Raw genomic sequence first — 26,863 nt, forward strand, 5'->3', positions numbered from 1 at the left:
TGCTGGTACATGTCATAGAGCAGCTTGTATTTTGTGCTCTTTATTGTGGTCACTTTGTGAGGGTTGGGGAGATTGGAGCAGGGGAGGGTGCATGAATTGGCAGGGTTCACTGAAACCATTTGTTCCAAGTAATGGTGGATACTGTTTAGATAAACCAGTGCCTATTACAGCGAAATCATTCATAACATGATTTTCAGTTAGAATCATCTTATTCTTTCTTGGAAGCAATTCATGTGTAAAAAGTCAGGGCTGTTAATCTTCTTTGAATTTGGCTTCTGACTTTGAAGTTGTGACATTTGGAAAAATTGAAGCTAAGATAGATAAATCCCTTATTTGGGAACATTAAAAACGAATTCTGGCCATTTTATCACACCATACAGTTTAACATTAGTAACCACCGAAGAGATGTTCCTAATTTCTTTTATCTTTGTTCCTGTTGATTATGATGGTAATATTGGAGAATTGCTATAATCATGAATCCTTTTAATATAGATGTTAATATAGAAGTATTTTGGATATTAGAGTATTACATCCTGAAAAAAATATTTTAATGCCACAAAATCAATTTAAACTTCCAAAGAAAGAGCTGATTGAAGGAATTAAATATCAACATGCTTGACATACATGAAATTAAAAAAAATTTTTTTTAGTTGTTGATGGACCTTTATTTTTTATTTATTTATATGTGGTGCTGAGAATTGAACCCAATGCTTCACACATGCCAGGCAAGTGCGCTACCACTGGCCACAGCCCCAGACCTTGACATACATGAAATTTGAAAAGTAAAAAAAATGTCTTTTGGCAAACTGAGTTACCAAGATTTACTTAAAATCTTAGCAAATCATGAACATCAATTCATTGAAAGGTAATGGTGTCACGGGGCTGAGCTTTGCTGAGGGGAGAAGATACAGTACGCTCTTTCAGGTTGCTTTCAAGTGAAATGGTAACATTTCAGAGACCTCAAAGCCAGAGGTTTATTGCTTATGGCAGTGCATATTGTATTTGTTAATCTGGTTTCAAGTCAGATGTCCATGAGGTACTTTGGAGCATGTTCCTTTTCCAAGACTCTGAAAACCTCAAGTTTTTCATTTCCCACAATCAAAGATAACAGGAAGATCACGATGTTTGAGGTAACTTGGAATACACTTTGCCTTGGTGTAATTTTGCCAGATCACACAAGGGGAGGGGAGGAGGGCTTTGATATTTTTCAACAGCCTATGTCAGCTCCAAAGATGTCTTCCGTGATCACTTTCCTAGGTGATGTTCACAATACTCCCAAACAGGAGGAAGGAATGAGGGCCAAAGAGACAATCTTGCTGCAAGACATCATAGTATGTGGAAGCTCATTGTCTGGAGCAGCTGTATCAGGCGCACTGTGTTATGACTCTTGTTTCCAGGAGTTTAATTCTACTATGAGGGTTGGCGACAGTGCATTGTAGAGCTTCCAAAATGAACAGTGGAGAACAGGGCTCTTCCTTTATCCGTGAAAGGTACCAGTCCTGGTCAGAGATTAAGGGTCGGGTTGCTTCTGTTGCCCTTCCTTGAAGCCCACTTTTGTAGAGAGTCATTTCATCGTGTTTTCGTTTTTATCCTTGGGTAGGATGCCATTAGGGTTTTTCTTCTTCAAAGAAGGGGGACATTCGTACCTTTAGTGATTCGTGGTAATGTTTACAAGTAACTGAAGTCTTGGAATACATGTCCAAGAAATGTCGTATTACTTTTCATTTGCAACGTGAAAAATCTGTTGTGGTGGTATAAATATCTGAAGTAGTATGGAAGGGCCAGGACAAAAATAGTTTCTGAGAAATGTGTGGCATTTGTGTTTCCTGATAATATTACAACTTTATCTACTGATCTCAGCGAGAACTTGTGGTGTCCAGATCCCTCTGGGCTTAGCCTTCGCTCCCTCGCCTCTTTCCCAAGGCCCATTCCATTGCACAACCAAGCCTTCCTCAGAGGCTTCTTTCCTTGTGAGTTCAGACATCTCAGGAGTGAAACTACTTACTAACCACCCAGTTTTCCATTTTGTTTAGATGGCTTTATACTTTCATATGCCCTGATAAAGGACCAAAACATCATTTTCCTTTATTTATTATGTCCTATTTGAAAACACTTAACAGATCCAATGTCACATCCTGATTGTTGTAATTTTTTTGGCCTAACTTTATTAACTTACTAATTTTATCTCCACACTTGTTTAATTAGCTAAAATTCCAGTTGATTTCATTCCCTGTAGCTAATTTTATAAACCTAAAATGTGAACAATGATAACAATGTTTTATAAGGTGGCATTTTTTTCTGTATTAATATGATAACTGTTTTGAATTTTGTTTTTCCCTGGACTAGTTCATGTAGGAAAGTGCCCTCTAGTGTTCGTTGGAGGAAATACAACTGGTATTGAACTAACACCTGGTCCTCTATCTTCCCCCAGAGGTGACAGTGGGGTTAACACATTGAATCTTCCCAAGTTAATTAGTCATTGTTGTTATGGGGTGTCTGCCTTCAGAATTCATGGTGTTGAAGTCCTAATTCCCCCCAAGGCAGAGGCAGATTCTGGCAGAGGACTAGCAGTCTGAAGACAGTTATCATTTTACCATAGATATTTAGCCCACCCACCCCGTAGTCCCAAAGTAAAACTGTATATTACTAATATCTGAAGAATTGAACTGTATACTTTTTAAAAAAGAGTGATGGCCTGGGATGTAGCTCAGTGGTAGAGTGCTTGCCTAAATTTTTGTCTGGGTTTGATTCCTAGCACCACACACTAAATAAAACAAAGCACATAATAGAACTGATTTGATGAGTAAGAAGCATCCTGTTAAATAAATAGGTGTTAGTTTGATCTCACAATGTCGGTGCTTTGTGGTTGTGTAGAGGGATATGCTATGTTTCAAAAACGTGGTTCTCCAAGTTTCAGTATAGACAAATAAATAACATTTCAGGGCTATTTTCTTAGATGCTCCTACTGTGTTACAATTGAAAATTGAAAGATTAACTTTCTTGATTACATTTATAATCAGTATTATTTTATCACTTTGATGACTTTGTTTCTCATTTCACCTTTAAAAAGCACATCCATATCCAGGAAAAGAAATACAGAATTATTTTTTTACAAGTGATAAACAACTTTATCATCAACTGTGCTGTTTGTAAAATAGTGGTTTTTGCCTAATTACATGCAAACTTTTTCCAAAATGTATTCCTTATGAGAAATATAATTTATATAGAATAGCTCCCAGTCTCTTCCTGGGCATGGAAAGCAGTTTATCTGTATGCTTTCATATCATGGTACAGATTTTCTCTTCATCTTGCCTGATTCCTGAGCTTATGGAAGATGCTTGAGATAGATCTGTAGTTAAACCTTAGGTCAAAATGCAAATGGCCCCATGTGAGCTCAGAAGGAGTAGTTGGAGGATTCCAAAGACAACTTCACCTCACAATTTAGCCTACAGTCAGCCTTGAATTAAATTTAATATGCCATGGTCCAATATTCTTTCTTCCCATCTTCATCTCAGCTCATGAGCATGCTTTCTGTTTTACAGAGGAAATTAAAAGTCAGAGGAGAAAGTCTAATATTGGCCCATATCTCTTTATGTTCTGCCTTTTCTCTTTCCAATAAATCGTCCCCACCCTTCGCTCGGTTCAGTCTGTTCCCTTGCCCACTGAAGAACATTGCCCTGGCAATCCTGCCCTCTTTGTCTGGATCTTCCAGTTCACTCTGGGGTCTTCTCTATTGGAAACTGTCATTTCTTCCTTCTCTGAGAGAACCCTTCTTGCCTCACTTGTTCGTCCAGCTCCTTCCATAGTAGCTTCTCTGTTCTTATTGTTTGGGGATTTCATTCTTGAGACCATCTTTTGAATCCATTTCCAGTAAGGTTTTTGCCCTCAGCCCTTCCACCCCCACCACAACTTTTTCTTGCAAAGTCATCCATGTTCTCACATCGGTGACTCCCTTCCTCTTGGAAACCTTTCTTACCTGGCTTCAGGATACCATGCTCAGTGGGTTGTACCCTGGCTCTTGCTGTTTTTTTTTTTTCCTTTGTTCACATCACTTCATCATCTAAACTATAAAGCATCGTGTGCCTCTGGGCTTGGTCTCTGGAAAAACTGCTTTCTCTGCCCAGCTCTCTCTGTCTCGGTCCTTATCCCTTCTTTGTCATCTATACTTATTCTTGATCAAATCCTTTAATCTCATGGCCTAAAATGCCCTCTCTAGCCAAGAGTTTTCTATTGCAGCCTGGGTCTCTCCTCTGAGCTCCAGACACATATTCAACTACCTCGTGACATCTCTCTCTGGATGTCCATAAGCTTCTCAAAATTAACATGTCAGAAACTCAGCTCCTGTTTGCTTATGCCTTACTCTTCCCCTGTCCTATTTCATTGCAGTTCCATTTTCCTGATGCCTCTAGCCCAAAACAGTGAAGTCGTCCTGGCCTCCTCCCCTCTCCTACACCCCATATCAGATCCACCAGTAAATCATGTTGTCTGTACCTTTGAAATTCTGTCACCTCCCTGGCAGTAGCTCCTGTGTGAGCCACCAGTGGTTCACCCTCCTCCAGGGCACTTGTCCATTTTCCTCACAGGGATCCTTTGAAAACAGCTTCAATCATGTCATCTCTCCACTCAGCACCCTCCCAGTGGCTTTCTGTCTCACTCAGAGTAAAAGCCAAAGTCTGTTCAAGACTCTATGGGATTTCCAGCTCTCATGTCTCCTGCGGTCGCCTCATTAGTTGTCTGTTCCCTCCCTTGCACCCAGGCCTACTGGCTTTGTGCAGGTTCCTGAGCATGTTCCAGGGCCTTGATGTTCTGTCTGCCTGGAATGTTCCTCCCCTGGATATTTGTAGGGCTCCTGTCCTTGCTGACTTTAGAATTTTCCTCGGGTATCATCTTATAGAGAATCCTTTCTCTAAAGTTACAATGATTCCTCTGTAAATGTTCTGTCCTTCTCACTTTTTCCATTCCTTGTGTTATTTCTTCACTGTCTAAAATATTTGATATTTTACTTATCATTTATTATTTTTTTCTCCCTTTCCCCCACTTAAATTTCATGAGGCAGAGATGTTTACTTAGCAAAAGCTTCTTATTTCTTTCACACTTTCCCAGCGCACATCAGAATTGTGTTTTAGACTTAATTAATCATCGAATGCTTTCATTGTTCCAGCGTTTTTAGGCATCTTTGCACATTTAGTTCTAGTTTCCCAGCTTACCTCTGAGATAAGCATTGCGATTTCCATGTTGCAGATGATAAACCTGAGGCTGAGAGGACAATGGGGTCTGTTTTTTTATAGACACTTATGGGTCTGGAGTAGAGCCTAAACAGAGGACCTGTAACTCCATGTTATGTTGGCCTCTGATTTTGCTAAGTCGGGGCATCAAGGCAGAAGCAGTTAGACAAGAGCTGAGCTGTTAGTATGTTTGGAGCAAAGTGGCTAAGAACTAAAGCCTGGGCTGAGAGGAACTGTGTTGGCGCCTAGCCCAGGGATCAAAGACAAAGCTACTTGTAGGACTCTGGTTTAAATCACAGAGATACTGTACTCTGCTTTCTTTGGCCCCCAATAGCTTAGTCTTTCCCAATCTCATTATTTTCCTTTTCATTGGTTTAACTTTTGATGTAGACAGTTTGTTTCCATATCTGTAAAACAAGATAGGAGGGGACCAGTGATTTTTTTTTTTTAAGGGCACCTTTGGTTGTATAATTCTGAGATATTAAAGTCACTGTGTTACTCTTGTTTGTTTTGATTCTCAGTCAAAATGAAATGTCATTTTACTGTGGAAACTTTAAAATAATAATTTAGATTCTTAACTCATTAAATACAAAGGATCTCTGAAGTACTTTAGGATGAAAGTTAAAATGAAATGGTCAGACAGTGTCACTTTAAAAATGATGCTTCCGAGGCACCTGAGGCTGGGAAAATGTTTCCTTAATACAATGAACTGCCTCATGACCTGGGTAAGCCTCCCATCATTCTCCATTATTGGAAAATGAGATTTTGAAAAGCCTAATAGAAATGATAACATCAAATGACCAAATTAGTCTTTTCTTAAAAAAATGCTAAATTTTACTTCATGCCATTGTACTTTTGGCTTCTTCCTTGGTTGCCTGGAGACTCTACAAACTAATCTTCATCGTTTCTTAAGTAAAGCAGAATCATAAAGGAAATTTATGCTTCCCCTAAAGACATGCATTGCTTCCAAAACAAATATATTTCTTTTCCATACTAACTCTGAGGGAGAATAATTTAGTTATCCATATTAGGAATTTATTTCAGCTTGTTTGTTTCCTCTTATTTTTTCCCCCTTAACTAAGTCTTATAATTATTATAAAAAGGTTAATAATGAACCAAGCAGTTAAGACGCTCATAGCAATTGTAGAAGATGGACCAATTGCTATTTTTTGTTTAAACATATTTTAGGAATGGTATTCTCATGTTCATATTTGTATTCATTTTAAAGTATTTACTGAAGTTCATTTGAACTCTCTAGGGAAAAAAACAGAACATTATATCATAGATTAGTCTTCTCATATCTCCACAATTAGTAATTGTTGGACACTTGTGATTATTTAAACAGTATAAGAAAGGCAGTGGTCATCAAAATTAGAGTGGTTCTTTTTAAAGGAAGCTAAAACTTTTGCTCTTTGGTCCTGAACAATCTGTGTATTTCCTGATTGTAGACTCAGGAAATACTTAACTTTTGAAGCAATAACGGTTTCTCTCTTGGCTGCATAGTGATAATGTGGACTTAATTACAATGAAACTACCGTTGGCTTATATAAAAAGAGAATTCTTAAGTGCGTCAAAGTTCTAAAAATGAGGACGACATCAGTTTGACCTGTGCAGTGTGTTTATGAAAGATACCAGTGTTCAAGTGGCTTCCTGATCAGAGGTATATATATATATTTTTTTTTTTCAGTGCTTTTTATGCTATCCAGATTTTTTTCCCCATGTTTGTGTAAATCTTTAAAACATCAGTGTGAGGTAGTTGTAGAATTTGTTTCCTTTTGAAATTGGGTGAAATGTAGTTTTAAAAATACTAGTGGATCTCTGGGAGCATGGTAACTAATTATGATAATATTAACAAGAAACAACAGCCTTGCATCAAGGAATCTGGCAACAAATTTTTGGTCTAGTCTGAGCAATTGCTTTAATGTCTGATTTTTGGTACTTGAATCTCAGCTGTTTTATCGAAGTCATTGAAGGTGTAAGGACAAAATACTTGCTAAAGGTGGCACTGTGCTTTTTTTAAATGCCATGAGACATTTGCAAAAAGCTCTGTTTGTTTTATTGTTTGTTAATTGGTTAGTGTGTGTTCATGAAAACAATACCCAGCATTTCTGATTTAATAATTAACATTAATTTTCCTTTTCTTGAATGTATGTTATCTTACTGTAAAAGTAAATACAGAATTGGATCTAGGTGAAATCTTTTTGACCATCTATATCATTCCTCCTTCATGTTGCTCTAGAAAAAAACTCTAGTCTGCAGAAGTGAAAACCTCCTCTCAAAAGTACTGAGCAAAAGATTGGTATAGCTGGAGATAGAATATAAACCTCTTAGTGCCTAGTTTTGTGGAGTCTTTTTTGTTGTTTACATGGTGCCACAGAGTGAAAACCTTGCCTTAGATTGGCTGTACATCTGCATCTGGCTCTGTGGGATTTAGGCAGAGTCTGTGCAATGAATTATTTGTAATTAGAATATGAATAACTAGAACACATAGTTGGAGTAGGTAGGCGAGGGCCTCTGTAGCATTTGGAGACATTTTGGAAACACCATCACTTACTACTTTGGGTGAACAGTGAGCACAGTGAGGAGACATGGCTTTCCATTTTTAAGAGTGCTAGATCTCTTAAATCATCAATAGATGATTCAAGACAATTTATGAGTCCTGTTTCAATCCTGGAGAACTTACATCAGCATTCTGGGTAATTGTCTACTGCTTTGCATATGCCTCTGTTTGCTGATCACATTTATTCAAGTTCTTCTAAGCACAGACCATTTTCCTAGTGGTTGCATGGAAGAGCTTTAGGAAGAAACAAAATCATCTCAGCTCAGTCTTTCTCACTTAAATGCTTACAGTGTAGTGGTACAGGAAAAAGAGATGTTGGAAAGATACAAACATACACAAAGGACTCAAGTTAATTCAACAATATTTATAATTGTACAGATGAACATGGTGGTAAACACTGCTGGAAGAGAATTTTGATATTTAAAACACTATGTATATGCACATATTGATAGAGATTTTATTTCTCTTGCATTATTTCTCATGGATTCTTTAAGTAATGCCTCATATGTTTTTGAGTTCTCTGATAATCAATTTTTTCTTCTATTATGGATATTTTACATTATCAGTGTTTTCCTTATAGTGTGGGATGAGTGTATAGACAGGGCTGTATAATGCTAAATTTTATACTGTATCTTTCACATAAAGATTAGCAGGAATAGAGCTGAATGTTGTTAGATCATTTTCTCAATTAGAGTCTCTGCATAGCCAGTCATTGAAAGTTGAGCTTAGTCACAGTCTGGGAGAAGGTAGTAAAGGTAATTAGAATCTGTTTTATGGTATAAACACCTCAAATTATTGGAAGATTAAATTACCGGCTCAATTCAGAATTTAAGATGATAAGCTTTGCTTATATAAAGTGGGTCATTTTCTGAATTGCATTTAGGTGTTGAGTCTTGTGGCCACAGGGAGGAGTCCTGGGCATAACTAATCAGGTTTTCACTTGAGGGATATCAATATAACAGTAGTGGAAAAAGGGCAACCAAATAATTCAGAGGATTTGACACAACTAAGGAGGAACTGGCCTCTTGTGCATTCTCACTTGTAGACTATGACTCTTCAGGCAGCACCCAAATAATACCAACAGTTGTAATAAGATAAAAACATCTATAGATTTTTTTTTAAAGGCCTACAGATAATAATTCTGATTCTTTGGAAGGTTTAGGAGCACATTGGTTAATAGATGAAAAGTGTTTTATGAACCTGAGTAATGAGGGCAAATACATCATTCTGTTAGGGCTTTGCTGAGTCCCCTGGAATATCTCCTCACTTACTGTCTCATGCTTTGGTTTCCATCGGATAGTTAGAGTACATGACAAGAAGAAAATGGCACCGGGCTAAGATTGCTAGTTAGGTGTTAGCACAGACACCTGGCTGTGTCCCCGAGACATGTTGAATCGTTCAGGGTGAGTCATCGAACCTTCTGTATGAGGACTTTATCCTTTCATAGGAAATAGATGGGCCAGCTGAAATTCTTGCAATTTTTCAACTTTGAATGCTCTAGCAGTGTATCCCAAGTAATTATGTGAAATAAAATAAATTTCTAGTTTTAAAATTGGTTCTAGAAGATGTAAAGACATATCATAGATGTCTGAATATGAAGCAACCCTGAACATAAGTTATCTTTGCCTTTTTCCAAAGATAACAATTACTAAAAAAGTTTTTTTGGGATACCAATCACTTACTGAGACCCTAATATGTACCAGAAATTATTCTAGGCTCTGGGGAAACAATGGGAACACAATGGAAGCCATACCGAATGGTAAAGATGTTATGCACTGTGGGGAGCAATGGAGCAGGAGAAAATCCAGAAATGCTGGAGTTCTCTCTCTCTCTCTCTTTCTCTGTGTGTGTGTGTGTGTGTGTGCAAGTGTGCACACGTGCATTGAGTAGGAGACACATGGGGGCGCTGTCTTACAAGGTGAGCTAGAGTCAGGTGGATATTTGGGGTAGGAGCCTAGTGTTCAGAGAATTTTAGGTAGGCAGCTGCCTAGCATGTTGAAGAACTAGCAAGGAGGCCAGTGTGGCTGGAGCAGAGTGGGTGGGAAGAAAATGTAGTAGGAGATAAAGTCAGGGAGAGTGAACAAATGCAAAGTAACCATCTAAAGTCTTATGAAAGATGTGTAACTACTGACTGTGCAGATTTAATCTGTATGTCATACGTGGTTGTTAAGGACCATGTAGGGTACTGCAAGGATTGTGTCTTTTACTGTTTAGAAATGGGGAACTATTGGAGGGTTTGCAGGTGAGTAATGTAGGAGGGATAAAATTTCTCTTTTATTCTGTTAGATTCCCCCACTGACGTGAGACAGAATAATAGGTGATAAGCATACAAATTTTATTTAGTAAATTTTACATGTGACCCCTTACAAGAAAATACAAAGATCTAAAGAAGCAGTTAGGGTAACAGTTTTCATAGTAGGTTAGACAGTCAGGACAAAGGGTTTGAGATATGGCAGTTAATTGTGGAAAAGGGACTAAGAGATGGGCTACTTTAATGTGGCTTGTTTGGCAGGTTACTCTTCTTTCCTTGTAGTTCTGGGGGGACATCTTTCATGTGGGAGTGGTCTTCTGCTTTCAGGAGGAAAAGGAGGGTCAGAGTGCCCTTATTGCATCTGCTGTTACTCACCTGCTGTTATTTCAAAATAATTGACATGCCAATGGGACATATTTTGGGGTGGCATGCTTTGGTTTTCTTAAGAACATGCAAGAAGTTTAAGAAGGATCATTTTGGCTTTTGAAAGGAGATTGAGGGATGTCTAGGAAACCTAGTTAAAGTGTACTGCTGTAGACCAGGTAAGAGGTGATGAGTGGTGTCACTCTGTATGCATGTATCACATTTTCTCTCTATGTTCACTTGTTGCTGGGTATTTGGGTCATTTTCAGTGTTTTGATATTGTGATCAAAGTTGGTATGAAGTTTTGCACACAAGCCCTTGTGTGGGCATATTTTCTAGTCTTAGAAAAATCTCTAGGAGTGGAAGGGCTTGTTGTGATGTAGGTCTATGTTTAATACCAAAGAAACTGCCAAATGACTTTTTAAAGAGTGTGTCATTTTTACATACATTCTGCATACAGTGTATGAGAGTTCCACTTGCTTCACATCCTTGCTGGCACTTACTTTTTTGTTGTTAGGTTTTCTAATAACAGTAGTGGTATCTGGTTGTGGTTTTAGTTTGCATCTTCCCTAATGGCTAACACTGTGTTGGGTTTTAATCTCTTTATCTAGAATGTTTATTTTATCCTCATTGTTGGAACTTTGGTTCCTTTCCACTAAAACTCATTAAAACTTTCAAAAGTTATCAAAAGATATATTATGATTTATTAAAAGTTTATAGTAGCCTATAGAATCTCATGGTTTTGATTTTGGAAAGTAATTCATTTAAAGTGAGAGAGTATAATACTTACTAAGTTTCAGTTTTAGTATGTATGTATGTATGTATGTATGTATTTATTTATTTTGGTACCAAGGATTGAAACCAGGGAATTTATCCACTGAGCCACATCCACAGCCCTTTATATTTTTTATTTTGAGTCAGGGTCTCACTAAATTGCTAGGCCTCATTAAATTGCTGAGGGCTGACTTTGAACTTGTGATCCTGCTGTCTCAGCCTACCGAGTTTGAATTTTAATGAACTTATATTGAATTTCAACTTTATCTTGAAGTCATTTTGTCATACAGTATAACTTAAGTTCCTGCTTTATCTTGTGCAGGGTTTATTGCTTCCTATATTCTGCCATTTAGGGGGAAAATCCATTTCATACGGTAATAACAGGTCTAGGTAAACATAAATCATCTGAGAATATTCCGCTGAACAGGTGTTTCAATTTTCCCCCCAGGTTCCTGATGTAATCAGCAGTATAAGGCAGTTATCTAAAGCAGCCATGAAAGAGGATGCCAAACCCAGCAAAGATAACGAGGATGCCTTTTACAACTCTCAGAAGTTCGAAGTCCTGTACTGCGGAAAGGTGGTAGTGACTCACAAGAAGGCCCCATCCAGCCTCATTGATGATTGCATTGAGAAGTTCAGCCTGCACGAACAGCAGCGCCTGCGGCTGCAGGGCGAGCAGCCAGCGGATCCCGGCGAAGATCTGGTGGTCTTCGAGGCTGAGTCGCCTGGGTCCCCAGGAGACAGCTTGCCAGAGGAGGCGGAGAGCCTTGCCAACAGCCGCCCTGCGCTGCCCGCCGTGGCCAGCCAGCCCGCCCTGTCCAGCTCCCGCGTTTGTTTCCCGGAGAGGATTTTGGAGGACTGTGGCTTTGATGAGCAGCAGGAGTTTCGGTCTCGGTGCCGCAGTGTCACCGGAGCCCTGCAAAGGAAAGTTCACGAGAACGCCCAGAAATCGCAGCCTCGAAGGAGACACGCGAGCGCGCCCAGTCACGTGCAGCCCTCGGACTCGGAGAAGAACAGGACGATGCTGTTTCAGGTACCAGCACCGGGGGCTCCTGGCCGGCGCCAGCACACGTGGCTGGACAGGGCACTTACCTCCTAGTTCTTCCTGCTCACTCCAGTAGTTGTGAGAAAGAACCCAACTTTCATGTGTTTTCCCCTCAAAGGCAGATAGTCCCGGTGGGGAAAGAGCGCACAGGAAACCTAGAAGGCGAGAGAGGCAGACATAGAGCATGGGCTGTAGCCAGGAGAGGAAGAGGACGAGAGAGGGCTAACGAGAGGAGCGTCCTGGTGACCTGGTGGAACCAGGGATGGATCACTCAGTATTCCATGATTAGTCACCTGATGGATGCTCTTCCTATCTGTCTCCATTGTCTTACGTTGATTCTTAAATAAAGATTTTTTTTTCTTTTCTTTTTGAAATAACTGCAGAGAGACAGTCTTTTCAGGATTGCAAGAGGCAATCTAGGAGTCTTATTTGGCATGGAGAGAAAAGATGATTTTTCTAGAGAGAAAGATGAAAACTCCAGAGACTCCTAAGTGTATTTCAGATGAGAACACATCAACTTACTGTGCACACAAAAGGAAAGGTTAAAGAAACACGACTGGCCTGATGGTCCACTGGACTGATTATTGAATGATTTGATGCCACCCATATTATAGGTGTTAAAAAAAAGAGTTCTTAATTCTAAAACTGTTTTTGAATGTCCTGCAGGGTTCAGAAAATGTCAGACTCTACTTAAAGAACTTAAGTTACAACAGTGTTTTGTAGATGGTCTTTCATCTTCAGCTTGTTAACATTTGAGTTTTCTAGAAAAAACAGAATGACTTCCCTTTTATTCTGCTTTAAAGAACCCCAGAAGGAAATTCCATGGTGTACTTCAGTAAAGAGTCCCAGTGCATAATATTCGCTGTATCAGAAGTTCATTTTTTAAAAAAGGGCATCCTGTTCCCAGCCTGCAAAAAAGTTCATCGTTTTCGGGGGAGGGGGTCCTCTAGGCTCTTGGTTAATGATTAATGTGCCTCTGGTCTTTCCTTTGGTGATATGTTTAAGTAAGTTTTCCGACTGTCACATTTTCTCTTTTTCTTAACAAGTCATAGTTCTTACTGTTAATTTTTCTGAATGGCTCTTTATTTAAAAAAATTTTAACTTAGTTCAGTTATGTTTATATCATTTCATTGAGTATTTGGGAGGAAGAATGATTATAGTATAAATAAATAATTGATACTTTCAGAAATTACAAAATGAGGAATGATGGCACATTTTTTGAAAGGCAGTTTCTCATCTGAAAAATATTTTTTCATCTCATAATTTAAGAGCAATTTAATTTTCATTATTTTTGACAAAGAAAAGGAATATTTTGATATTATACAACTGATATTTGGAGTCAGAATATTGGTTTGAGGGGTTGGGGTTGTGGCTCAGTGGTAGAGTGCTTGCCTAGCACATGTGAGGCTCTGGGTTGGATCCTTAGCACCACATATAAATAAATAAAATGAAAGTTTTGTGTCCACCTACAACTAAAAAATATTTTAAAAAATACTGGTTGGATTGCATGTTGGAGAACATGTGGATATATCAGGAATTTAAATCTATTATTGCTATTTGAATATTTAGTAGTAAAGTAAGATATTAGGAACTTGTGAGTTGAAATTAACTGGAGTACTTTTATTTTCAAGGTTGGGCGATTTGAGATTAACCTTATCAGTCCAGACACTAAATCAGTTGTGCTAGAAAAGAATTTTAAAGATATCTCCTCTTGTTCTCAGGTATGTATTGAGATGTAAAATAGTTTTTGAAGAAACCCATTAAGTTTTTTTTCCACAACTATCCACAGAATAACTGGGCATAAACTCCCTCACATTTTAATGTTCTTTAATTTTTAATTTTTTAAAAGTAAAATTTGTTATGAAAAATTAAAATTTGTTCATTCTGTATGTAACAAATCCTGTCCAGATCCCTTATTGTCCATCTTAACAGTTGTCTTCATACTAATAAGCTCTTTCTCTTTATCATGACACTTCATCAGATCCCTTCCACTGCTGGAATTTTTTGGTGGTGAGTTCTTTTCAAAGTACTTCACAGTTAGTGTTCCTTCATCTTGGGCAGTGGGACTTGTGGGTATAACTGAGTCATGTTTGCTCTTTATACCATAGCAGGTAGTAAAAGGAGAACTAGGGTTTTCAGCTTCTGTTAATGTAAATCTTAAATTTTGAAAAGAAAATTTTTAGCATTTTTGTTCTTTTATTTTTAATTCACAAACTATGTATTTAAATGTTGTTAAAATAATTGATACAGCCAAATGTGTACAAGATTATAATGTTAGGGAGTTATGGCTCAGTGGTAGAGCATTTGCCTAGCATGTGTGAGGCACTGGGTTTGATTCTCAGCACCGCATATAAAATAAAGGTCCGTGGACAACTAAAAAAAAAATATATATATATATATATATATGTATATATATATATATAAGATTATAATGTTAGGCATAAACTCGCATCCTAAGGACCCTGTTGATAGTATTTTTTTCTATTATATAGATACACAACATTATTTTGTATGTATAAACATTCTGTACTCCAGTAACTTAGTGGCACATTATTTTAAGAGGAAAATATATCATACATTTCTAAATTCCTATTTAAAGGACACAGAAATGTGGCAGAAATTCTTTTTGGTACCAAAGAATTTTGGAAAATTCTTAATTTACCTGAGAAAGAACTTATTAAATATCCTATGATATGTTTACTGGGAATTTCTATAAGATCATAAGCTCCACGAAGGCAGGTGTTTTATGTTTTGATGTCCTATTCTGTGAAAAGTTAGAATAAAATGAAACTGTTACCTTAGGTGTTTGGTAAATGTTGAGTGAATGGGCCCTTTCTACATAGTGGGCCTTGTGCAAGTGCTGGAGAGAAACCACTATATAAACCAGGTGCAGTTCCTGCCCCCACAGTACCAAGAGACATCCTTAAAAGCACACATATTTCTATGCCCCCGTGTTCCCCAAGTCTCCCACTAAGAAAAATAGTGCTCATGGAATATCCAAAAGAAACCAGTTAAATAAAATTGGAAGAAAAAGAAGATCCAAATATATAAAACTGGAAGTTCAAATACAATTTTGCTCTTCTTTTTTATTAAAGGCAAGCTCTGATATTGTGGTTCAGGAGAAGAATTAAACAAAAGCATGAGGGAAATTGGTGGAAAGTTATCTCATTACAGTACCTCTTTCATGGACTCAAGCTGATACAATGCCACTGTATTAAGAAATAGGCCTGTTTTTGAGTACTGCACACCTACAAATGTTTCTTTCTTTAAAATCTGTATGACTGTTTTCCTGGCAAGCATGGAGAATAAGGGAGTGGCTTTTTTCTTTTTCTTTTTTTTTTTTTTGCTGGGAATATTTCCAGCACCTGAAGACCTGCTGAGCTAATGAGGTTCTGTGAATTTTTCCTATTTAGCACTAAGTTAGTAGAGACTATCCCCACCACACTCCGTGGTGCTGGATATGGAACCCAAGGCTTCACAACATGCTAGGCAAGTGCTCTACCACTGAACTATACCCCAGCTCCCAAAGATAATCCTGAATCACTAATGAGTTGTACCACACTGCAACCTTATCCCTCCTTAGCAACCCAGCACAGTGTCTCATATCTAGCAGATTAGCTAGGTTTAAGCACAATTCTAATTCCAGAGTCTGTTTTCTTCTCACTTAGATTTAGGTGATTTTAGGACAATTTTAAACTTTTTGTCTATCTTGCTTTTCAAAGTACTGTGCTTGCTATTAAAATAAGGTCATCTACTTATTGGTATGCATGCATATATTCAGACTGAATGAAAGTGACAAATATTCTGAATTTTTTTATTAAATATAGGTGAGGCTATATAGCCTGGGTCCAAGAAGTACAGTGATTTATGAATGTGAATAATTGGGACCTGTAATAATCTTTTAAAAAAATATCCATCTTTTACCAGTGTGGCTCTTTGAGTGTCTATAAATAGATATTCTAGTATTTCATTCATATTTCAGCAAATTGCATAGTATTTGAATATTGTCAGTTGTAGTTTTCTTCAGATTCTTAGCTACATATAGAAGACTGCTCTTCTAAGAAGACAATAAATTGAAAACTGTTACTTGGAAACATTGGAGTAGTGGTTTTATTGCAAGGTTCAGTGGATCATGATATCACTATTTTTCTTCCTGTGGCCCTGAGTCAGAGTGTTTATCAGAAACAAAACAATCTGAGCTGGTCTCATCCTTTATATTATGAGTCAACAGGCCATGTGTACATTTGCTATGACATTATGTTCCCCATCACTTTTCTGTGAAGGAGAAATTCCTGAAACTGGGAAGGTGTAGAAGCAATGTTGATTCCCATGGTTTTTAAAAGGACATGTTCCCATAATTTCGGTATTGTTCTTCTTTCCCCTCATCTAGGGTATAAAGCACGTTGATCACTTTGGCTTTATCTGCCGGGAGTCTCCAGAGCCTGGGATGAGCCAGTACATTTGTTATGTGTTCCAGTGTGCCAGTGAATCTCTGGTGAGTGGTGTTAATGCTGACCCTGTGCTTCTGCCAGCATATTTCTCTTACAGAAGGCTTGTCTTTGTGAACCCAGGCCTCAGAGGGAAAAGAAGAGGGCATCTAGGAATATATTTTTACCCTTCCAGGCAGCACAGAACTCGAGAAACAAAAGCTAATTGCCATGGCAGTTTTTAATTCTGGATACTTTTTATGGATTTAACAAACCCAGTCATGTGGTACCAGGAGTAGTAAGAGATCGGAAAAGACTAGTAAGAGAAAAAGCTGTTACTTTTTCCATTGCTCAGATAACAAGATGAGAAAAGCAATCACTTCACCTCTAAACCCTCTTGCATTGTCTCACACATAGCTTTTGGGAGACCCCTGATAACTAAACCATAACAACATGTAATCCAGCCCAGTATCTCTACCAGGGAAACACATCTACTTAGGAATAAATAAATAAGCAAGGCAGTAATTTCTTGTTTCCTTGGTGCATCTTATAGTTCCCCTGTCTTCATGTTCCCGGTGAAAACACTTTTTAAGTTAGGAGTAATGAAAAAGTGAGAATGGATTGGTATGAAGGAACTTTTTGACTAGGGCCCCCAGGTCTCTACATTTTTTTCTAGGAAATATAAAATTTCTATCCTTAATAGTTTCTTTTTCTAGAAAGTTCCATATGAGTTTCACTTTCCCTCTAGATAATTAACCATACTTAGGAAATAATAATCCACATTTATACCAGGTGATCTGTGTTGACTAGGTTCACTTTAGGATGTGAGATAGAAATATGAGGGTGGTCATTAGATAATAATAGTGGAAGGCGTGTGTGGGGGTGAGTGAACACCCGGTGGGTAGAGGGAAAGAGAACCATTGACAACACTAGAAAAATATAGCCATGTAAGTTTGGTAGCAAAGGGTAACATTAGGAGTGTGGCCACCTGTGCCCGACTCCTTACTCATCCCTGGCACTCATTCCTCCCTCCTTCCCACCTTGTCCCTCCTCCTGTCTAAGGCTGATCCTTCTACCATGTTCTGGATCCCATCCTGCCCTGCCTTTTCAAAACCTCTTGTGGATCCCCTAGTTTTTTATTTAGGCAGCACCGTTTACCCAACTCTGTAACTTAAGGACCTTAATGCATTCCGTCACCTTCTGCATCCCGTTGTTTGCCAGTTCCTGTTGTCTTGAAGATAGACACGTCCCTTTCTTCCATCCTCCCTTTCCTCTCTGCTCGTTCTGGGGATTCTTCTTTATGTAGACTCCTTTATTAGTGATCTTCATGTTCCTTCTGCCACCGGGTTAATCTGTCACCTATAAGTTTTCCACATTAAGTTGGAGTTCTATTTCTCACCAGATCCCACAGGAGCCTAGTATACAGTTTCTTATTAAGGGATGATAGCTAGATGGTCCAGCATGTGGTGGAGCTACCTTCCTTCTTCCTCAACCTCTTGTGCTGTGATTCTTCACACACACTGCAGTGCCATGCCCTTCACAACTGTGCCTTCACCCAGGTTGCTCTGTCACAAGCTGTTTTCTGAGCCAGACCACAGAGACTGGATTGATCATTGGTGTGATTGTGCTTACAGAAACCAGCAGGTGATGAAGTGCATGGGGCATACATGCCAACAAGGATCCCCCCCCCTGCCCAGTACTGGGGATTGAAACCAGGACTTTGCACATACTAAGCCAGAGCTCTACCACTGAGCTACACTCCCAGCCCCAGCCTGAGATCTACGATTTCAATGAGTGTCCGAAGGCCCCTGGAGGCTTGGGAGAGTGCAGCTATGGTTCAGAGGTCACTGTCCACTCTGTAGAGTGAGGAGATGACTGTGGACAAAGAGAGCACAGCCAGGGCTTACTGCTTCCCATTCTACCAGGCTGGGTAAGGGGACCATGTGGGCCTCAAGGGGTCACCCTCTGCTCTACAAGGAGATTGTGCAGGACTGGAGTTGCCTCTGTAGTGGTCAAGCAGGTGTGGGCCCACCTTACCATAATCTGAATGCCCTTCCCCTTCTTTTTACTCAAGACCCAGCCAAAATAGCACACCCTTCTGAAGCCTTTTGAGTCCCTTTTCTGAGGAATTGAGTCTTTTACTGTCCTGTCATTAGGACTCTGACTACACTCTGAACAAGTCTCTTATAGTTCCTGCCAAACAACGGTCTTCTTTTATCTGTTTGCATTACTAGCCATTCCCCTGTGAAGTTCAGTTTGGCTTATTTCTCATTCAAGTTATATCCTTGTACTGTTTTTGATAGTTGGTTTCTTTCTTTCTTTGTGGGGATTGTATCAGGGCCATGTGTGTGCTGGGCAAGTGCTGTACCACTGAGCTATGTTCCCAGCCTGGTATTTTCATAGTTTGAATGATGGAATGAGCATATTGCTCTTAACTTCAGGCATTTTCCTGGTGTTGGCCAGTCTCTGCTCATTGCATCCCTTGCATGAAAAGGAAGGCTATGTAAACCCCCTTTTATTTCCATTTTCTTTCATAGATTTTTAGTGTCCCCCCCCCCTCCAATGCTTGTAGAATGGGTTTAGAAATGGAATTGCAGAAGGTCTTGGACATGCTGTCTTTCCACCTATCATGCGCTGTGACTAAGGCAACAGACTGCACTGGCTGCAAATGCCCTTCTGTTACTTAAACCACTTTCAGAGTCCAAGTTTTAGCCTCATTATTCTTAAGAACAGCCCCTGCTAAGATCTTTCAAACCCTATTTAATTTTATCACTAATCCTCTTAAAATGAATTGTGAGACATCAGAGCTGCAAGCCAAAAGAAACATTAAGTGTACATTTCGTGCATAATAGAGGGATGGCTCAAGCAGCCAACAAACAGAGCAAAACAAAATAGCCAAATAATGTCAGTTCAAGCAGTGTTAGATTGATTGATGTGGCTTGGCGGTTGTAGAAAACAAAAATATTTCAAAAGGGTGCATGCTGACATCTTTTCTGAGTAACAGGAACACACAATTAGCATTTTCTTTTGCTTCTTTGTAACAGTTGTTATGAGTTGGTAAATACTGTAGTGTTCTGAAGGGCTCCAGAGGGTTGCGGTTAAGTTCAAATGCTTAGTGATCCCTCTCGCTTCCTCCTTGAAAGAGCGTGAAGAGCTCATCTTGTCTAACCAACTCTTCAAATTTGTAGAAAATAATTCATTAAAAGTGCTTTCTCCAAAATTGATTTTTAGAGAGTGTGGAAAAAAAACAAAGAATATCTAAATTCCATAGATGCAGAGAAAACTATTCAGGGAAAGTATTACCAAAAGGAAGAAGAAAGGGGAAAAAAAATCCATGTTACCCAAGACTCAAAATTTATATGATATTAATAATTAATGAAATAAGCATGGTATTCATTATAAATAAAATATTAGCATATTGATAGGAGAATGAGGTATACAGTCTAGGAAGTTATCTTTCTCTTATATCTGGTATTGATTAAACTAAAAATTAAATCCCTAACTATTAAGGAGCAAAGTTGAGAAGATAGCAGGTAAAAAGACAGGTTCAAGTTTGAGATCTGTGATTTCAATGGTAAGGAAAAGTTGCTGATGTTTCAGGAATGAGCAATTATCTATGGAATGTTTTTCATCTGAGTAAAAATGCAAGTAACTGGAATTGTTTAGCCTAGGAACTATGGGAGGAGACTTTAGGCATACAAGTGGTCATGTGAGAATTTACACACAATATAGAATGTGACAGAGGGGCTTAAAATCTAACAAACATAGAGAACACTTCAATATGTGGGTGACTGGTTAGCACTGAAGTAGAACATTACCTTGTTAACCACTTTAAAATGGATCAGTGCCATTCTTTATTGAATACTTTGTAAATTTAAAATTTCCCAGAGAATTAGACTAGATGATCTTTTGAAGTCTTTACACAAGTCTATTACTCTTAGAGACTTACTTTAAAATGCTACATAATACCTAAGTTTGGTTATAATGCTTATGAGTATTATTATATATTTTCTCCTTCATATCATAAATTAGCTTTATTTGTCCAATCTCATGCTTTTCACTGGGAATGTGATTTTTGTCAGATGGTAATGCCAAGAATACTTTCCTTTGGTTTGTATATGATTGATTTGTCTTTACTCATTCCTTAGCTTTTAACCTTTTTACATGACTTATAGTTTTTTTTGTTGTTGTTGTTGTTGTTTTGTTTTGTTTTGTTTTGGTTGTTCTGATCTCATGATAGAATATATAGGCCATCTGGAAAAAGTTGTGGACTTCAGCAAACAAAACATTTAACATTTTATTAATCAAAGTGTTTAGTAATACTTGTGGCCGAGAGAAGTTGGTAGACACATTTTAGACACTTTTGAAATGGTTTCTTGTTTCATCTAGAAATAGAGAAGAAAATACAAACATTCAGTATTTCCACAGGAGGCTTTACAAGGCAGTATAATTAAATGACAGATTACCAAAACTAAAGCTATTTATGTTACTAAGCCAATTTCCAACCCCTTCAGTGTCTCAAGTAAATGAGAAACAAGAAAATAGAAATAAATGGATATCTGCATAAATAATTAAATTACCTTTAGATATAAAACAAAGCAAATAAAATCAGAATGCAAAGCACTTAACATGAATCACATTTAGTTTTAATATTAGAAGTATTTATTTTTAATTGTAGTGTAAGATCACATGAACAATTCATTTTTATTGATAGAATGTGAAATTATTCATAAACCTTTTAAAGATTGGTAATATAATAAAGCATAGCAATAACGGCTGACTGCTTAGTGTTTGATTTTTTATTTCAGTAATATTTGGAGAGCAAAGTTTCTTTATATTTCAGGTTCCTCATATACTGAAATGCAGAAGTAGATTAAATTCTTTAGATAATGACTTATTCTTAAACCAGGCCATAGGGAAAGGGGAAGAATAAAGTTAAAAAAGAAAAAGTGGATTGCCAAGTATGACCAATGGTTTTGAATATTAAAGCTAGTTGGGATGAGTCCCTTAGAATTCAATAGCTCTGCCATGTAGGTTTCAGAATGTGATCTACATTCTAGTGTGCGGGAAAATCACATCTTTTTAAAAATATTTTGTTTATTTAGTTGTAGTTGGACTCAATACCTTTATTTTATTTTTATGTGGTGCTGAGGATCAAACCCAGGGCCTCGCATGCACTAGGCGAGTGCTCTACCACTGAGCCACAATTCCAGCCCAGAAAAATCACATTTTCTATTGGTGATTAGTTCACAGAAAAGGAAGGCGCAGCCTGAGGGGTTTAACAATGCCTAAGGATGAGCTGTTAGTTAGTTTCAAAGAAGCAACAGGAAACTAAAAGGCTCGATTGAATGTTCTGGACTGGGTCAGTGGAAGAGCAAGAAAGAGACCAGTTGGATATTTGCAAGCTGCTGGCTTAACATTGAGACCCAGCTTCTAGATACCCCAGATGTCAGAACTATTGAAATTCAGAAGTGCAGTGGTAATCCATGGGAAGCTGTGGAGGTCAGACCAGCAATGATCATAGACATTTCCCACTGTTATTTACATTGATCTTATTTTCCCCCCAGAACTTCATTTAAACACTTACTTTGTTTATTTTTCTATTGAAAGTGATCCAGAAGAATAAACAGTTAACACAAGTGAATGTTGAACTGCTTTTGTTGTTCCTTATATATGGCAGGCAAAACTTCCAAAGAAGTCTTTATCTGATAAATCACTTAATTAAACCGTGTCCTGATCTACTAATTACTCTGTCTATGATAGTGTCACTCTCCATGGGATTTGAAAGTTGCATTTAAGTAGCCGACCAGTATTATATTACACATACTGAAATGATCTTATTTCATCCACCATCCAATTATAATAGATGAAAGGTCCTACTTTTCAAGTTTAATATTTTGTCCCTGCCAGCTCTGTAGTCATCAAAATTCTATTATTTATTATTTAGTCAGTAAAGGCTCACATTGCCATTGGGTTTTTAGTGTTTCCAAGCAAGCCAGCTTTTATATCGACCTGAGCTTTGTTCCTTCTCATAGGTCGATGAGGTAATGCTGACTCTGAAGCAAGCTTTCAGTACGGCTGCTGCCCTACAGAGTGCCAAAACTCAGATCAAGCTGTGCGAGACCTGCCCCATGCACTCTTTGCATAAGCTCTGTGAGAGGATTGAAGGTACAGTATAACTTGGCCTTGGCAGAAGAGGAGTTTGCTTTGGCATTTGAGAAATGAGAAAGTCCCTACTGTCATTGAATACTTCTTTGTTTCTATGTGAAACAAGAACTCAAAGAATCAATTCTCATGTCCAGTCAGTTCCAAATGTGCTGTCAGTCTCTTAGATGCTTGACTCTCTCTTCTTTTTTCCTTATGAAGGCAAACTCAAGGAAGGGACTTGTATTTCCCACAGTTCTTAAGACTCTGCTATGGACACAGTTGGAACTGACCAAATATTTGTTCATTGAATGAAGAGAGCAAAAACCATCACAGCTGTTTAATTCTTTCTTTTGTTTCCTCTCACTTGTTAATGTGTCTCTTTTCTCTAAAAGTTTAGAACTGTGTAAAACTTGTTTGACTTTTAAGAGGTATTTGGGAATGGCAGAGATAATGGAGGTGCTCTCCTGTGTTTTGAGGAGGAGGGAGGGCCTGAGGGAGAGGTGGCCCCTAACTCATCTTTCTTCTCATCTTTTCCTAACAAAAAAAAGGATGAAAATTACTGCACAGGAGAGGAAACAATTTAATAAACGCTCGTTAAGTGTCTGCCGTGGACCAGCCAATGTGCTGGGCACAGGGTATGCAGACATGTTTGAGACATGGACTGTGCCCCCAGAAGACTTTTGGTCCAGAGAGAGCAAAAGTCACGTGAGCAAAGAAACACAACTCAGTCTGATAAGTGTTACAGTAAATGGAAAGAGTGTGAACCCCAGAACAGCAAGGAGTTGGCTGTAGTCATTGAAGATGCAAGTTGTGGTTTCTATTCTGCAGGAAACAGAATCTGAGGCCCTTGGCAGCAACAGTGATCAACAGCAGTTATTTGTTGACTATCCAGACAATTGTGTGACTCAAACTATTTCATATTTCACTATTTCATTTACAATTCTAATTTTATAGGATGCACATTGTTTTCAAACTTATAACATGTTTGCAAAAATGGAACATTCTGTTTTGAATGGTTGAGGGAGTGTTATTAATCTGTGTCAGGGGTCAGGGGCTGATGATGGAGGAGATGGTGTTAGATTAATTAGCTATCCAAAGGGGAAAGATCCCTTTCACTTATTCAACTTACAAGACATTCTAGATGGATCCAAGTCCTCAGTGTAAACAATCCAAATATTAAAATCATTAAAATAAAACAAGAAGAACATTCTTATTACTTAAAAAAGGAGGGAGGGCTTTATTCAGACACCAATGCAGGAACTATCAAAAGACATCCACAGATTTGACTTGACAAATTGAAGTGTTTATCTAACAACTGCTTATTTGGAAATATAATGATAAGGAACAAACAAGGCAGTAGCAAAGCAAAGTACAAATCCAGAATTTGTAAAAACTTTATAAGAAAATGATAAAAACAACTCAGTAGGAAACTGTGCAAGTCACTTTAGAAAATACTTCTCATAAAAGAAAATTAAAAGGTCCAAATAATGAAAGTGAAAAGTTGCTGAATTCACTGGATGTCAGAGAAATGAAAATAAGAACAACAGTAAGATACTCATTAGGGTAATTTTAAGAAAAATGTTATGGATTTTGGTATATCTACATAATAATGATGGAGTATAAATTGGTATAGCCGTATTGGGGAGATAACTAATATAAACTCATTAACCTGAAATCGTGCATACCCTGTCAATCAGAATTTCCATGTTTTGATCAGAGAGACAAATATGGGTGCCCAAACTGACATTTTCACGGTTGTATTATTTGTAAATAATGGAAAATTAGAAAAAAATTAAATTTTATCAGTATCATCATTGAAGCACTTTTATATCATGAAGCAATTAATGAGAATGAATTTGAACTGAATGGCAACATGGATATCTCCTGAAATTATATTGTTGAATGAAAAAAGAACTTGCTGAACAATAATATATACAGCATATATATCATATCTTGAAAAATACATATAGGAAGAATAGAATATATTACTTTAAAAAAATCTTGATTTTTTTTTTTTAGATTTATGGAAAATTTGAGAAGAGCTTCCAAATATTCCTCCCCCATTGTAAACATCTCATATAGCCCAGCACAATGATCCAAACCAGAAATTAACATTGGCAGGATGCTGTTATCCAAATGGAATGCTTCATTTGATCTTCACCAGTTTTCTGACTAACACGTTCTTTTTGGCTTTGGGGTCCAGGCAGGGTCCCACAGTGTGTGGGGTTGTTACTTTGCTCTGGTCTCTCACAACCTGCATGCATTTTTTTGTTAGTCTTCCTTATCATCTGGGGATGTGAATCTGTGTCATAATGTATGGAGAACCTCTTGAGACTTTTCCAGCAATTAATAAACTAGGGTCATGAGTAGTTTCTTCAATCATAATAGATTTTACTTTTCTGTATGTGATCATGAAGACTGGCACGGAAGTTTGTTGTGTTGTAGAAAGAAAGATGGAGGTGAGCAGTTTGCAGACACTGTTCTTCTTGCCATTTCATGGCACACAGTAACTTAAAAACAGGTCTACTTGTAGCACACTGACAGTGGATCAGCTATGTACACATTCTGGCAGAGAATTTTACTTTAAACCAAAACAAAAAAACAAAAACAAAAACAATGTTTTGATACTTAAATATTTAAGCAGTTGTTTTTAAAACAATTTAAAAATGATTCTCTCCCATTTATTCCATGTGCACTATCTATCTGTAGAGATCTAAACAGCTTTTTACTTCAAAAAAGGGGCAAAATGTGAACAAATCATTTTATTTCAGTTACCTCCCACCTCATATTTTCTTAGAAATAAATTCAATTAGAAAACTGTACATATATTCATAATTCAAATTATATTATTTATTTCTAACCTCTGATATAACTTAGCAAAATAAATTTTTTAATTACTTTGTCTTACTCTTTGTAATTAATAATAATGAGTACATGGTTTAACACCAAGTAATAATGTATTTAATTAAAACCTGAGAAAGAAAACCTTATAATTGTGATTTTAAAAATGCCAGTCCATGCATAAGGTTTATTTAATATTATATATAGCTACATATTCTGTTTAGAGTAAAATTAGTGGTAGTTCTGTAAGTGACACCTAACAATGCAATGGAACTCTTCCTTAAAAATGGATGGTCACTTGAATCATTGTAAATGTGAATTAAATTTCCCTTTAAGAAAAAATTGCAGAAATATTTTCAGGGAAAATTTCCCCCCAAGAACTTGATATAAATTACATATGGGAATTAGAAGGATTTGTTAATATCACACTGTAAGGACGTAAATAACCTTCTTGGTAAAATAATAGCACTAAAAGTGCACTGAATACTAAAGCCATCCTTGAAACCTTATTCCTGCAGAAGGAGCCCCCCATGATGGGGAGAGAGCCTGACTCAGCTCTAGTACAATAAAACATTATAGTTATTATTTTTTTCAAATGTCAAGTTGTAAGCCTAGATATTTTGGCCATAGTTAGCATTTAGCTTCTGTTCCTGTGGCACGTCCTGGGATAATGTTCATCTGCCTGTGAGGTGCCTCTCTAGGTTTGTTAGTATATTAAGTGGTATGCTTGGCCTCACTTAGAAGTTCTTTGTTAGTAATTCCAACTCCAAGTTTGCTGTGGGAGGCTATTGATTTTGGTGGAGAGGTTTGTTACCAGGTTTTAATCATCTCGATGTCCTGCTCCAGGGTTTGTTAGAGGCAGGAATACATCTCCCAGAGGAGACAGAAGTGGAGAGCCTGCTGGGGAGGAGTGAAGTGCAGCCCAACAGACTTAGATCTCCAGGCAGCCTCTGCTCACGCTTTCCCTCATCCTTTCCCTCAGGTCTTTACCCCCCAAGAGCCAAGCTGGTGATACAGAGGCATCTCTCATCACTGACAGATAATGAGCAAGCTGACATCTTTGAACGAGTTCAGGTAACATTATATGTAGTTCTCATAAATAAAACATAAGGAAAAAGAGGTGGATCCTGTTGATGCCAGTTCCTTTTTTTGTCCCTCTGTTTGAAGTTAAAGCTGTGTGTCCTATAGGACTACTTGGTAGAACCAGAAAGCCATTGTTACATTTCCGTC

The 26,863-nt window shown here is 37.8% G+C and overlaps 1 protein-coding gene across 3 annotated transcripts in view; it reads left to right on the forward strand.

The window, feature by feature from the left end:
• Tbc1d4 (TBC1 domain family member 4) overlaps positions 1–26,863 on the forward strand; it is a 204,283-nt gene that overhangs the window by 116,662 nt on the left and 60,758 nt on the right. For 2 of the 3 annotated variants that reach the window (XM_076872615.2, XM_076872616.2), the window contains exons 2-6: positions 11,622–12,206; positions 13,850–13,939; positions 16,609–16,713; positions 22,681–22,813; positions 26,616–26,707. In XM_076872615.2, coding sequence (XP_076728730.2) covers positions 11,622–12,206; positions 13,850–13,939; positions 16,609–16,713; positions 22,681–22,813; positions 26,616–26,707 — 1,005 coding nt within the window. Of the gene's footprint in view, positions 1–6,830; positions 6,886–11,621; positions 12,207–13,849; positions 13,940–16,608; positions 16,714–22,680; positions 22,814–26,615; positions 26,708–26,863 lie in introns of those variants that run through there. The other variant, XM_076872617.2, reaches the window with a different exon arrangement.

Source organism: Callospermophilus lateralis, chromosome 12 (genome assembly GCF_048772815.1).
Source record: "Callospermophilus lateralis isolate mCalLat2 chromosome 12, mCalLat2.hap1, whole genome shotgun sequence".
Taxonomy (NCBI): domain Eukaryota; kingdom Metazoa; phylum Chordata; class Mammalia; order Rodentia; family Sciuridae; genus Callospermophilus; species Callospermophilus lateralis.